At 37.7% G+C, this 14,016-nt stretch overlaps 1 protein-coding gene across 1 annotated transcript; it reads left to right on the top strand.

Moving 5' to 3' along the window:
• Positions 1-10,440: 10,440 nt before the first annotated feature.
• Positions 10,441-12,356, top strand: LOC109150236 (guanine nucleotide-binding protein subunit beta-like protein). The gene is made up of 2 exons (XM_019298146.1): positions 10,441-11,385; positions 12,052-12,356. The coding sequence occupies exons 1-2, from the start codon at positions 10,504-10,506 to the stop codon at positions 12,151-12,153; spliced, it is 984 nt and encodes a 327-aa protein (XP_019153691.1). The 5' UTR covers positions 10,441-10,503; the 3' UTR covers positions 12,154-12,356.
• The last annotated feature ends 1,660 nt before the right edge of the window (positions 12,357-14,016 follow it).

Genomic DNA, 14,016 nt, shown 5'->3' with positions numbered 1-14,016 from the left:
TGAGAGTTGAGAGAACAGAGCTGGAAAGAGGACGTGGAGTTGTGATTGCCTGGCCCCACCTGCACTGTACAACTCACACCTGCCGTTTTATTATTGGTTTGCACGATAACTCATGCAAAAACCTTTACCTGCTGGGGTCCACCTAACTCAAATCAAATCAAATCTTTAATCTTTATGATGATATGATAAATTACTACATTTACTCTCAAGATCTTGTTGTAATTTTTAAAGAGTGTTTGGAGGTGAGATTAGGAACGAGAAATGAGTGAAAAGAGAAAAAATAAAAGAAGAAATAAAAACAAAATAAAAAATTGAAAAATTCCTGCAAAATCCACAAAACCCATGCAATCCTTGCAAAACCCCCAAATTAGCAGGATCAACCCACCCCTCTCTCCTCTCTTCTCCAAATACCCATTTTTTTCTTAATTCTTGTGTAAAATTTCCTTGTTGGGGATGCTCTAAGGATGTGTTTGGAAAGCATAAAAAAGACTTCTGAAAAATGTTTTATGAAAAATAACTCATTTTTCAGAAAATATTTTTCTTTTTGGTATTTGGTAACATTTTTCTTTTCAGTGTTTGGTTGCATTCCATAAAACTGTCTTCGTCTGTTTGGTTCATTTTCTAGAAAATTAACATAATTATTTTTAATTTTAAATATTTAAAATATACAATGATGGTGGTTGTAATACCCCATTTTTCTAACTCTTAATTACATCTCTAAACCGTCATTAACATAAACTAAGCAGCGGAAAACTAGAAGATAAGTAGTGGGAGTGTCACCGCCACAACCACCACTCTTTGGTGATTGCACAGGCTAAAAGGGGTAAAACTACAAATAAGATTAAGTTTGGGTACTAAAAATAAATACTGGAAACGTAAGGGGGGAAAACGTCACCCCAACACAGTCTACATCAATCCTCAAACATAAAGTCATAAGTCTAAAACCATAACATGATCATAATTAAAACTAGAGTTTAGACATCTCAAACTAAGAGACTAATCTAACTCGATCTCTTCTCACTGCTGGGCCCACCTGAAAGGGGTTTTGCAAGCAACACATAGACAAACAGGAAAAAACACTCGTTAGCTCGAAGCTAAGTATAACCACACTCAACCCTGTAAAGCATTCTAGCATATACTTTGAAAACATTTGATATCTTTATAGTAATAAGCTAATCTCAAATTATCTTTAGATTTATCACATTCTTTCTAGATGCTTGCACCCTATAATATCAGCTGGCATGCTTATGTAAGTACTAGACTGTTCTCATAGATTCAACATCTTATAAACTTCATAGATAACTTAACAAGCAACTCCTGCTGACGGATTGGATCATGTTAAAGGACTATACAACAGGTATTTACATGCTTTCACATTCTTACCACATAACTTGATAAGTAGAACTTCTACTACAACATAATAATCATGCTCAAGGAATATCTCAAGTTAAACTTCTCATTAAACAATCTTTTACGATGCTCTATTCGCATACAATCATGTATAACATTATGATCATACTTCTTATGCAATCTACTGCAATAATATATTCATACCCATATGCAATCTCGTGCAATTATATAATCATACTCTTATGCAATCTAGGCAACAATATACTCATACTCATATGCAATCTAGTGCAACCATATAATCATACTCTTATGCAATCTAGTGCAACAATATACTCATACTCATATGCAATCTAGTGCAACAATGTACTCATACTCATATGCCATCTAGTGCAATAATATACTCATACACTCTTTTATAAATTAGAGTACTTTCTGTGGAGGTCTCTTTGTTACTTTCTCGAGTCCCTCTTGACTCTCTTTCTTTCTCTCGAGTTTTTATTGACTCTCATACTTGAATCTCTGTTGACTCTCTTTCTTGAGTCTCTGTTGACTCTCTTTCTTTCTCTTATACTCGTAGACGGCTTAGGGTTTCACAGAAGTGTGACTCACCCCATCGGGAACGGCATAATTCCGACCCAATATCTCCTACCGTCTACGGAACCAATCTCGTGGTTCAAACTCTGTGGAATCAGGTATCAAACTATTAGTGTGCACACCCCCTAACTAGGATTCCAAGCTTGGCGGGAAGTTTCCAACCTCGTAACGTGGGAATACGCCGCGTTACATATACTGGGACCGCAATGTCCATAAATATCTCCCGAGAGGAACACAGTCCAAACGGTATCCTCCAAAACCTCACCGATATAGATAATACATAAATATATCTCTCATGCATCAATCTCATGCATGCAACAATTCTACTACTTCTCAATGCATCAAAGAATGATATACCACATGCTTATGGTTTTTGAAAGTATTTTTGGACTCACGTTGGCCCCTTATGCATTTTTGAAAAATGACTCATGTGAAATGTCAAAATGCTCTATAACATGCTTCCAATTCATGTATAAACTAACATGAAGTATTCAAAAATATATCATCATGCTCGGTTTGCAACATAGCAATTTCTATACATTATATTTCACTCAACAAATATGCTTCTATTCTCATTGATCAAATAATACAATTTAATCATACTTTCATAATAAATCATATTCTCAAAGGATCATGCTTCTTTACTCAATAAAAACATTACCAGATCACAATAATCAAATAATTCTTCATACACAGTAAACTAGCAAATTATTCACTGTGTAGCAATTCTTCACAAAATCCTTCTTAACATACTTGTTTTTAATCCAAATTCAACAAAATCAAAGCCAAAATGTGCGTCGAGACGATCCCGAAGAGCCGAGCCGCAAGGGCCCATAACACTCGGTCAGAAACGACACATAGCTGAGCCACAAGGGCCCGACCACTGCACAAAAATCCTTCACAGACAGTACTCAGGGACCTGGGGCGGGACTCTTCACGGTCCGCCCCTGGAGCCCCGTTGATGCGCCGGGACTAGGCAACGGCCCTCCTCTAGGGACGTGCCCTAGTCCCCTGCCACCACGGCTCTAGCAGGCAGCCCTTCTGATGGGCCGCAGTTAGGGCCGCCACTCTGATCTGGTGCACACTGTGTTGTGCACCAGATGGCATTTCTCCTGTAAAATCTCATCCAAACAAGTCCAAAACAATCTCGACAACTCACAAACACATGCTAAATCACTTCTAAGCATAAACACATCAAAAACCCATAGTTTCTACTCATTTCTACTCAAAACTAGGCTTCACATAGCCAAATTTAAAGAGGAATCTATGGGGTTATACCTCTTGTAGTCTAATCTTCTTGCTTGGATCTCTTCTTCCTCTTGACCTAGCTTGAGCCTCCTTCACCACCTACACTTCCCAAACACACCTTCTATTCTTAGCCTAGAACCTCAAAGAAAAAAGAAAACTAGAAGAGAAAAGAGGTTAGAATGAAGGATGAACAAGCTTACTAGGTTGTTATCTCTCTTCTTGTTCTTGGCAGACAAAAATGTGAGGAAGAGGCAAAGAATGAGATCAGGAAAATGAGATGAAATAAGGTGGTTTATATAGGGTTCAAAACCCTAGGATGATTCACAATGATTGGTTGAGGACAAAGGGGTAATTTCCCAAGCTAAAAGATGAATCAATAAGGGATTTTGGATGTCTTGTGGTTCACCATGCAACATGAACCATAGGCCAGAAATGTTATCTTTTATTACTTTGGGGTTGAAACACCATTTGATCGCAAAAAATTTTAATGGAGTGAAAAAGCTACTTTGGGATTTCTTAATACTGGATTTATAAAATGAAATTTTGGGTTGTTACACTCTATCCCCCTTAAAAGAAGTTTCGTCCCGAAACTTAGAAGAAACGGGTGGATCAAATTCTCGAAGAAAAAAGGTGATATAACCAAAAGGTTGGAATTTTCTGTTGGAAGACTTGGGAAAGATTTAGGAATCTCTGAGTTCTTATCTATCTCATCTAAAATCTAACAATTGCACCAACCAATCTATAACTGAACTTAAGAGCTTAACTAGTTACCTTGATCGAAGATGGCTAGATAACGGCTCCTCATTTCCTCCTCGGTCTCCCAAGTGGCCTCCTCAGACAACTGGTTAGACCACAAGACTTTGACTAGCTTTACTTTCTTTCTTCTCGTATCCCTGGTCTTGTGATCGAGGATCCTAATTGGTTTTTCCTCGTACATGAGGGACTCATCAAGCTCCACTTCTTCCGGTTGGATCACATGGGATATGTCCGGGATATACTTCTTTAGCTGAGAGACGTGAAACACATCGTGTACCTACACTCGGTCCCAAATATATCTAAGAACAGAGTCAAAGAGTTACATCTAACTCAAGGTATAACATTGTACATTTTCTAACTCCATGGGTAGGGCTAAGCGATAAGATACCATCCCAACCCTCTCTACTATGTCGTATGGCCCTATGAATCGAGGGCTTAGCTTTCTTTTTCTCCCAAATCTCATTACTCCCTTAGTGGGGGGACACATTTAGTAACACCTTATCGCCCACTTGGAACTCGGCTGGCCTCCTCCCTTGATCGGCGTACGACTTCTGTCTATCTTGGGCGGCTTTTAATCTTTCCCGTATCATCTTGACTTTCTCTCCAGTTTCTTGTAAGTATTGAGGCCCAAGCACCACTCATTCAACCGCGTCTTCCCAACATAATGGACTCCTACACTTTTGCCCATATAAAGTGATAAAAACAAATGTTTTTTGAAGAATATAAGGTCCTATAACAACATGTTTTGCTTCACGTCAATGGGTGAGAAAATTGATAGAACTATTAACAACGGAACATCGCCTCCTATATTCCGTATAAATGGTCAAAATTTTCATCGCATTGGAAGTTTATTACCTGCACTTGGCACTCAACCTAAATTTGCACAATTATACATTCACGATACAGAGAATGAGATACAAAATCGCTCCAACTCTTTCAGGTATAATATTCTGTGTTAGTAAACTCTTTTGTGCCTCTCATTGGTTAATACTGGAAATCTTATATTATATATTTTCATTTTTTAGGACGGAAATCAATGATTCTACAGTGCATCTTGATGTAGTTCATGACATTAAGCAAGACCTAGATGAGCACAATGTTTTGGTTAAGTCATTCCGAATGGCCAAGTCATTTATGGAATCTAATCCTACAAGTGAAATTAGAATGAGATTAATAGGGAAGAGGTCTAAAAATGCCAGAACGTATGCGCTACCAACTACTTCAGAGGTTGCCGCTCTCATTGTTGGAGATTTAGATCCTTGCATGGGTGAATGTGATATTGTGGTCGAGTCTAGATCTGAAATGCTTAAACGAATAAGTGAATTAAACCCAGGGTATCTACCATTACAATACCCAATTTTATTTCCATATGGAGAGGATGGTTTTAGGGAAGATATACATTTTGCAACACATAGTAATAAACAAAATTTTGCAAGAAAGAGTGTTTCACAAAGAGAGTACTTCGCGTTCCGTATTCACGAAAGATCAAATGAGATCTCAACTATAATGTACGCTAAAAGGCTATTCCAACAATTCTTGGTTGATGCGTATACTATGGTTGAATCTTCGAGATTGCTATATATTAGGTCAAATCAAAAAGCTTTGAGATGTGAGGCGTACAAAGGTCTTTCTGATGCGTTAACACGAGGTGAAGTGCAACCTAGCTCTCAAGGTAAAAGAATAATACTACCTTCAAATTTCACGGGAGGAGCAAGATACATGATACAGAACTACCAAGACGCCATGGCAATTTGCAGATTTATAGGTTATCCAAACCTGTTTATTACTTTTACATGTAATCCTAAATGGCCGGAGATTCAGCGCTTTTTGGAGAAAAGAAATTTGAAAGCTGAAGATCGTCCGGACATTGTTTGCCGAATTTTCAAGATGAAGCTAGATTGCTTAATAAAAGAAATAAAAAATGGGAAACTGTTTGGTGCTGTAAGGGCAGGTGCGCTCCGCATATTCCTATAAAATCATTTTTTAATACAGTACTTAATGATACGAATCTTAGAACTCACATCATGTAATCGTTTTTGCAACAGTTATATACACAATTGAGTTTCAGAAACGGGGTCTTCCACTTGCTCACATATTACTGTTCCTACAAGGGACGAGCTGTTTTGCCAATCTTGCTTTTATGGACACGATCATTTCGGCCGAGATCCCAGAGAAGTTGAAGGACATCGAGTATTACAAAGCGGTCGAAGAATTCATGTTGCACGGCCCGTGTGGTGTTGCCAGGAGTAATTCACCGTGCATGGTAAATGGCAAGTGCTCGAAGCATTTTCCAAAGAGATATATTGATGCATCCCATTTTGACCAGGATGGTTACCCGTTGTATCGAAGAAGGGATGATAAGAGGACAATAAAAAAAATGGAATAGAGTTGGACAATAGGTATGTTGTACCACATAATCGGTACTTGCTCTTGAAATACAAAGCACACATTAATGTAGAGTGGTGTAACCAATCTAGGTCAATCAAGTACTTATTCAAGTATGTGAACAAGGGCAATGACCGTGTAACGGCTGAGTTTTATAAGACTACAATGGATGAAGCTGGTAATGAGACGGTGGATGAAATAAACATGTATTATGACTGCAGGTACATCTCTGCATGCGAGGCAACCTGGAGGTTGTTTAGTTTTGAAGTTCAGTACAGAACTCCACCGGTTGAGCGACTAAGCTTTCACTTGCCTGACTGCTAATCAGTTGTGTTCCAAGACGATGATACTATTGATCATGTCCTGAATAGAGAAACCGTTGGGCAAAGTATGTTTAACGCATGGTTTGTAGCCAACCAGAAGTTTAAAGAAGCGAGCTTATTAACTTACATTGAGATGCCTACCAAATTTGTGTGGAAAAAGGACATCCGTGAATGGCATCCAAGAAAGAAGGGTTTCTCAATTGGTCGGATATTCTATGTACCACCAGCTTCAGGAGAAATTTATTATTTAAGGTGTCTATTGAACATAGTCCGTGGTCCAAAAGGCTTCCAAGATATTAGGACAGTTAATGGTGTTGAGTACTTGACCTTTAGAGATGCATGTTATGCTCATGGATTGTTAGACGATGATAAAGAATACATTGATGCTATAAATGAAGCAAGCTACTGGTCAACTGCATATTCATTAAGGAAGCTATTTGTTGTCTTACTAACATCCTCATCAATTATTAGGCCCGAAAATGTTTGGAATCAAGTGTGGCAACATTTGTCTGAAGATGCTCAACACTGTCAAAGAAGAATATTAAAACAACCAGGTAATGTGCTTTTTTATACAATAATATCAATTAAGTTATATGGATAACTATCTGACTGTTGGCATCGTAACAGATTTGGTCTTAACAGAGGAAGAGAAAAAGAACTTTGCATTGTTCGAATTGGAAAACCTATTGGGGCAACAAAATAAATCTTTAAAAGACTATCCTCCGATGCCAATACCAAGTACAGATAATTCAAGGTTGTTTCAGAATAGGTTGGTTTTTGAAGAGTTATGTTACAATCGTGAGCAGTTGAAAGAAGACGCTGAAGTGCTGTGTGCAAAACTAACTGAAGAACAGAGTCTCATCTATGATACGGTTATACAAGACATTGAAGACGGTAAAGGTGGCTTATTTTTTGTTTATGGTTACGGTGGAACATGAAAGACTTTCTTGTGGAGAGCGTTGTCAGCTGCAATCCGATGCAAAGGTCAGATCGTTTTAAATGTCGCATCAAGTGGCATAACTTCTCTATTGTTACCAGGTGGCCGTGCTGCTCACTCAAGATTTGCAATACCTATTGCAATAAATGAAGACTCAACCTGTAACATTAAGCAAGGTAGCGACCTGGCTGAATTGTTGATAAAGACGAGTTTGATAATATGGGATGAAGCTCCCATGATGCACAAACATTGTTTTGAAGCATTAGATCGAACTATGAGGGATTTGTTGCGTTTTGTAGACCTGTGTAGTGAAATGAAGATGTTTGGTGGTAAAACAGTTGTTTTGGGTGGAGATTTCCGCCAAATTCTCCCGGTAGTTCCAAAAGGTACACGGCAAGATATTGTTTCTTCAACCATAAATTCATCATATCTATGGGATAGTTGCAAGGTTTTAAGGTTGACTCAAAACCTAAGACTAAGTTCGGTACCCAACGGTGGAAACCGGCAGGCATTACAAGAATTTGCCGATTGGATTGCTAATGTCGGTGATGGAAAGCTGGGTGGCCGGAATGATGGTTTCGCAGAGGTTGAAATTCCAAAGCACATGTTACTGCCATCCGGAGGGGACGATATTAAAACAATTGTGCATAGTACATTTCCTATGTTTGCAAATGGAAACACTGACCCCGAGCATCTGCTAGGTCGTGCTATATTAGCACCAACGCTCGATGTGGTCAACGCAGTCAATGACTATATGACTGAGTTGCATAATGCCGAAAGCAGGTCATACTATAGTTCAGACACAGTATGCAAAGCCGATGGCGACAATAGTATATTTGGGGATGTACACACACCGGAATTTCTAAACAGCATTAGGGTGTCAGGTCTACCAAATCATGCATTGACTTTGAAAATAGGTTCACCGGTAATGTTAATGAGAAACATTGACCATTCTCTTGGTTTGTGCAATGGCACTCGGTTGATAATCACAAAACTAGCAGACCATGTTATTGAAGGCGAGATCCTGACTGGACCTAACAAAGGTACAAAAGTGTTGATCCCCCGAATGTCAATGTCACCCTCTGATCCAAGATTGCCGTTCAAGTTTCAACGAAGGCAATTTCCAATTATGCTTTCATATGCAATGACCATTAACAAAAGTCAAGGACAAACGTTGACTCATGTTGGTTTAATACTAAAGAAACTGGTTTTTGTACACGGCCAGTTGTACGTAGCAGCATCTCGGGTTAACAATCCAGACGGTCTCAAAATATTGATAGTCAAAGACCCAAGTTCAACTACTACATCAACCACTAATGTTGTATATCACGAAGTTTTCAATAATTTGTAATTTTGTAAAGTTCTCTTTTCTTAGTTCCATGGCCTGGCAACTATTTGTAATATACGATTTTCATATGGTTTTTGTTGAATTCCCAATCATATTTCATTTACTAGCATTGTGTACGCGCGATGCACGAAAATTCATGCCCAATATTAAAACATTGATAAATATAAATAATTAAAAATTATAATTTGAATTATATATATACAAATAATATATGTATTTTGTACACACACATATATAATTTATCATTCATAGAAATTTAATTAAAATATAATTAAGTATTAAATTAATATATAATGATTTTAATAAAATGATAATTAAAAATAGGAAAAAGATATGATAGATATAGGTGTATGGTAATAATGATGTGTTATTAAAGTTAGAATTAAAAACTAACGGTGTTATAACGGTGTAAGGGTAGTTTTGTCTAATAACATTGGAATGTGCAACATTTAAAGTAAAATGTACACATTTATTTGCATACAAAAAGAGGGACATAAATCAAGGATATAACTTTCATTGAGGCTTATTATGTTTTTAGATATGTTATAAATTTTAACCGCATTACTTCAAACAATTTGTAACATAACATACACACAATTAATACTTTTTAATTTACATACCGTGCAGCGCACGGGTCAAATACTAGGATATATACAACTGTTACACTTATAACATCATAAAGACTAAGATGGTTGGATAATGGGATAGTGTAGTGGGATAATGACCATAATAAATACATATTTATAACAATTCCCAATTTAATCTAATAATTTAACATAATTTTTCCTTTGGATTTAAGCCATCGTTATATCGTGCGCCCCGCCCTGTCCAAAACGACGTCGTTTTGTTAAGTTGTGTGAAAAATTGAGGCGACAAAGTTTATGTGTATTCAGTTATACAATTATGTACATTCTGTTATACAATTACGTACATTCTATTGTACAATTATGTACATTTGAAACATGAGATTTTTTTAAGAGTTATGAGTTTATGTGTATTATGTTAAGAGTTTATGTGTATTATGTATTATTATGTGTATTATCCTTTCAAAAAAGATTATGTGCATTCTGTTATACAATTATGTACATTCAGAACATGAGATTTTTTTTTATTTTTTTTAAAGTTAACAGCAGACACGAGAACGTGAATTTCTAAAAAAAAAAAAGTACAAAATAACGTCGTTTTGGGCAGGACGCATAATACATTGTGCGTCTTGGTGCACGATATAATTTGCCCAATTTAAGTGGAAGTGTTCAATTTAATCAATTTTAAAAGCCCGAGTTGTAAAAAAAAAAAAAATAAATAAAAAATAAAGCCTGAGTTGTAAAATGGGCTCCAGTTCATCCCAATGAGGCCTATAGACTAAGTATCCTCTTGTAAAAATGAAAGAAATAAGCTGATCCGGCCCGTACCTGCTTCAAAACCCTAATTTTTCAGAGCTAGGTTTTACGTTAGCTTTCACGACTAGTATATAAACTAAGCTATCTTCTTCTTCCTCCTCTTCGTCATTTCAAACCCTCCGTTTTCGGCCTCCAAACTCCTGATCGCAGAGAGAGCGTAAAATGGCTCAAGAATGTCTCGTCCTCCGCGGCACCATGAAGGCCCACACCGATTGGGTGACGGCAATCGCCGCCCCGATTGACAACTCCGACACAATCGTATCATCTTCTCGGGACAAGTCAATCATCGTCTGGAACTTGACAAAGGACGGCCCGCAGTTCGGCGTGGCCCGCCGCCGCCTCACCGGCCACTCCCACTTTGTTCAGGACGTGGTTCTCTCTTCCGACGGCCAGTTTGCTCTCTCCGGGTCGTGGGACGGTGAGCTCCGCCTCTGGGACCTTCAGGCCGGCACCACAGCCCGCAGGTTCGTGGGCCACACCAAGGACGTGCTGTCCGTTGCCTTCTCCGTCGATAACCGCCAGATTGTGTCTGCGTCCCGTGACCGCACCATCAAGCTGTGGAACACTCTGGGTGAGTGCAAGTACACTATTCAGGACGGCGACGGTCACAACGAATGGGTTTCTTGTGTTCGCTTCAGCCCCAGCACTCTCCAGCCCACCATTGTTTCTGGGTCGTGGGATAGAACCGTGAAAGTCTGGAATTTGTCCAACTGCAAGCTCCGTTCCACCCTCGCTGGGCACACAGGCTACGTGAACACAGTTGCTGTGTCTCCTGATGGCTCTCTGTGCGCTAGCGGAGGCAAAGATGGAGTGATTCTGCTTTGGGATTTGGCTGAAGGGAAGAAACTCTACTCCCTCGATGCCGGGTCAATCATTCATGCCCTCTGCTTCAGCCCTAATAGGTACTGGCTCTGTGCTGCTACTGAGGCCAGCATTAAGATTTGGGATTTGGAAAGCAAGAGCATTGTTGTGGATCTCAGAGTTGACCTCAAGCAAGAGAGCGAAATGTCAGCTGAAGGAAATAATACTGCTGCCAAAAATAAGGTCCTTTCATTTATTTTATCTATCTTCCTTTATTCTTTCTTTATATGCTTATTATTGCTAGTAATAGTATCATGGTTATCAATTACTGAGTATATTTTAGTCTATGTATCATTTGCCTTAATTTTGTGTGCATTAGAAGTGGTTCCTATACTTGGATAAGTTCATTCTTGCCTCCATTGTAGCATTTTTTATTAAGGAAAGGCTTCATAGCTGGCATGAATTTTAAAATTTATTTTGTTGCTATTGCACTGATTTTTTATGCTCTTTACCTATTTGTATGAAATGGTACTCAGATTCTTAGAATATGTATCATCAGTAAGCTGTGAATTGTCAATTTGTTGGTAAAGCTTCAAGCTTTGAATCTGTAGTATACCAATTGAAATTGAAAATAAAATGAGAAAGGATCTTGATAATCTCTGAGGATAACAATGATAAAGTGAGAGCATCATATAAAATGAAATCAATTCATCATCTTGTGAAGAACATAAATGTTCTGTAACCTGCTATACACATCTTTTTTAGGTTCTAATGTGGTTTTGAAGTCATATTTGTGGGAGTATGATTAATATCTCAAAATTACAGCTGATATTGAACTTGTGTCTTGTAATTTTCTGTTGTTAATTGGTATAAGAAGTTTAACCCATCTGTTGTATTTTATTATGGCAGATCATATTCTGCACCAGCTTGAGCTGGAATGCTGATGGATCCACACTTTTCAGTGGATATACAGATGGTGTCATCAGAGTCTGGGGCATAGGTCGATACTAGATGGAAGAATTTAGAAGAAGTCATATGATCATAGGACATGTTTGTTATTTAAGTCATCTAGAGTTTTTTGTTTAAATTGTTCCCCGAGGATATCCGGTTTACTCCTATGGTTTGTGTTTTTGAGATGAATTGTTGTGTTTTTTGGATATTAACAAGCATTTTGTGTTTGCAACAATATTATAAATTCATGTTACTTTTACACATTGAGTTTAGATTCTTCTCTCATTGAACATCTTTCATTTATTGTCTGTTTGCTTGTGTTATAGGAATTGTTATCCTTCTTTTTTTACATTGTGCATATTTTGCAGGATAATTTGTAAGGCGTGTATTATACGATTGAAGTTGTGATATGCCAACTACACATACCACCATGAACTATATATTTTGCTGTTTACATAAGCTGTTTTCTTTGTGTTAACACCTATTTGTTCAGTTTTTTATGCTGTTTTCTTTATGCATAATGGAGTACCATGGACCAGGAATCATGGCATGTAAATAAATTTAAGACATAATATGTTAATTACATATACAAATTATAAAATGGTAATTATAAGTACGGAATATGTCAATTGTGGTTTATGCCTTTATGGTATAATTTGCTATATAATTTCTGTGTGAGTTTAATTGTATTATTGTATATTTGTATATCCTAGTTACCAAATAACCCCATATTCATATTCTTTCCAAATTTTACTGCAGTGACCAATTGAGCTGCCCATGCGCGCCCATATTCATATACAATTAGGGATGTCAATTTCAATCCACCCGGTGAATATTCACTCGAATCCACCTTGCATGGTTCGAATCCACCTTGCATGGTTTGAGTTTTTTTGAATGATAGTGGTGGTGGGTCGGGAATGGGTTTTAAAAAAAGTAAATTTGCAAAGGATCGGGTTGAATTCGAGTTCTATTTGTAAAATCCGCATAGAACCCCACCATGTATATATATTGTAAAATAAGTATTAGTATATACGGAGTAGTTGACTGTAAAAGTTTCAATGACTTTGAACAAGTTGTTACTATTTTTATATCTAAAAGACTAAAATTACTATATCACTTGTTGGTAGAAGAAAGAATGAAATTTTGGGATTCATCAAAGAGAAAGTGATGGGAAAGATTAACAGCTTGAACAATAAGTTCCTATCTAAGGCTGGTAAAAAAATCTTGATAAAAAATGTGTTGCAAGCCATCTCAAGATATGCAATGAGCATCTTTCTACTGCCTCAGGAATTATGCAGCAAGATTGAGATCGCTTTGAATGGATTTTGGTGGAAAGGCAATCAAGCTGATGGGAGGGGTATTCGATGGAGCAAGTGCAAGCCAAAAGCAGCTTGGGGGATGGGATTTCGGCGAATTAGATATTTCAATATTGCCCTTCTAGGGAAGCAAGTCTAGAGATTAATTCAATTCCCCGACTCGCTTGTGGCTAAATTGTTTCAAGGCAAAGTAGTACAAAAACTCTCATTTCTTTGAAACCAAACTGGGAACCAGTCCATCATTTGTGAGGAGCAGCATTGGAAAGTCCCTTGCTCTATATTGTGTAACATGTGCTCAAACCATCCAGAAACAATTGACCATCTGCTAATATCCTGTGAGTTTGGAAACTCACAACAGTCGAGCCTTTTTAGACTCGTAACAGTTTTATCTTGCGAAACTCTAACGGTCACTTCATCGTTGTTAAGGATCAAGTGTGTCATGGTTACTACCAACCCAAAGAGGCAGAAGCTATTAGCATCACGGAGGCTTTGGAATGGCTAAAGGAGATGAAGATTGATTATGTACATATTGAATCAGATATTCTTCTCATCATACAGGGACTGAACAATTACAGCTTAGTTTCCTCTTTTGAATTAGTCCTTGAGG

Source organism: Ipomoea nil, unplaced genomic scaffold, assembly GCF_001879475.1.
Source record: "Ipomoea nil cultivar Tokyo-kokei standard unplaced genomic scaffold, Asagao_1.1 scaffold2219, whole genome shotgun sequence".
NCBI classification, from domain to species: Eukaryota; Viridiplantae; Streptophyta; class Magnoliopsida; order Solanales; family Convolvulaceae; genus Ipomoea; species Ipomoea nil.
The sequence above is the reverse complement of the archived record's forward strand: the minus strand, read 5'-3'. Positions and strand labels throughout refer to the sequence as shown.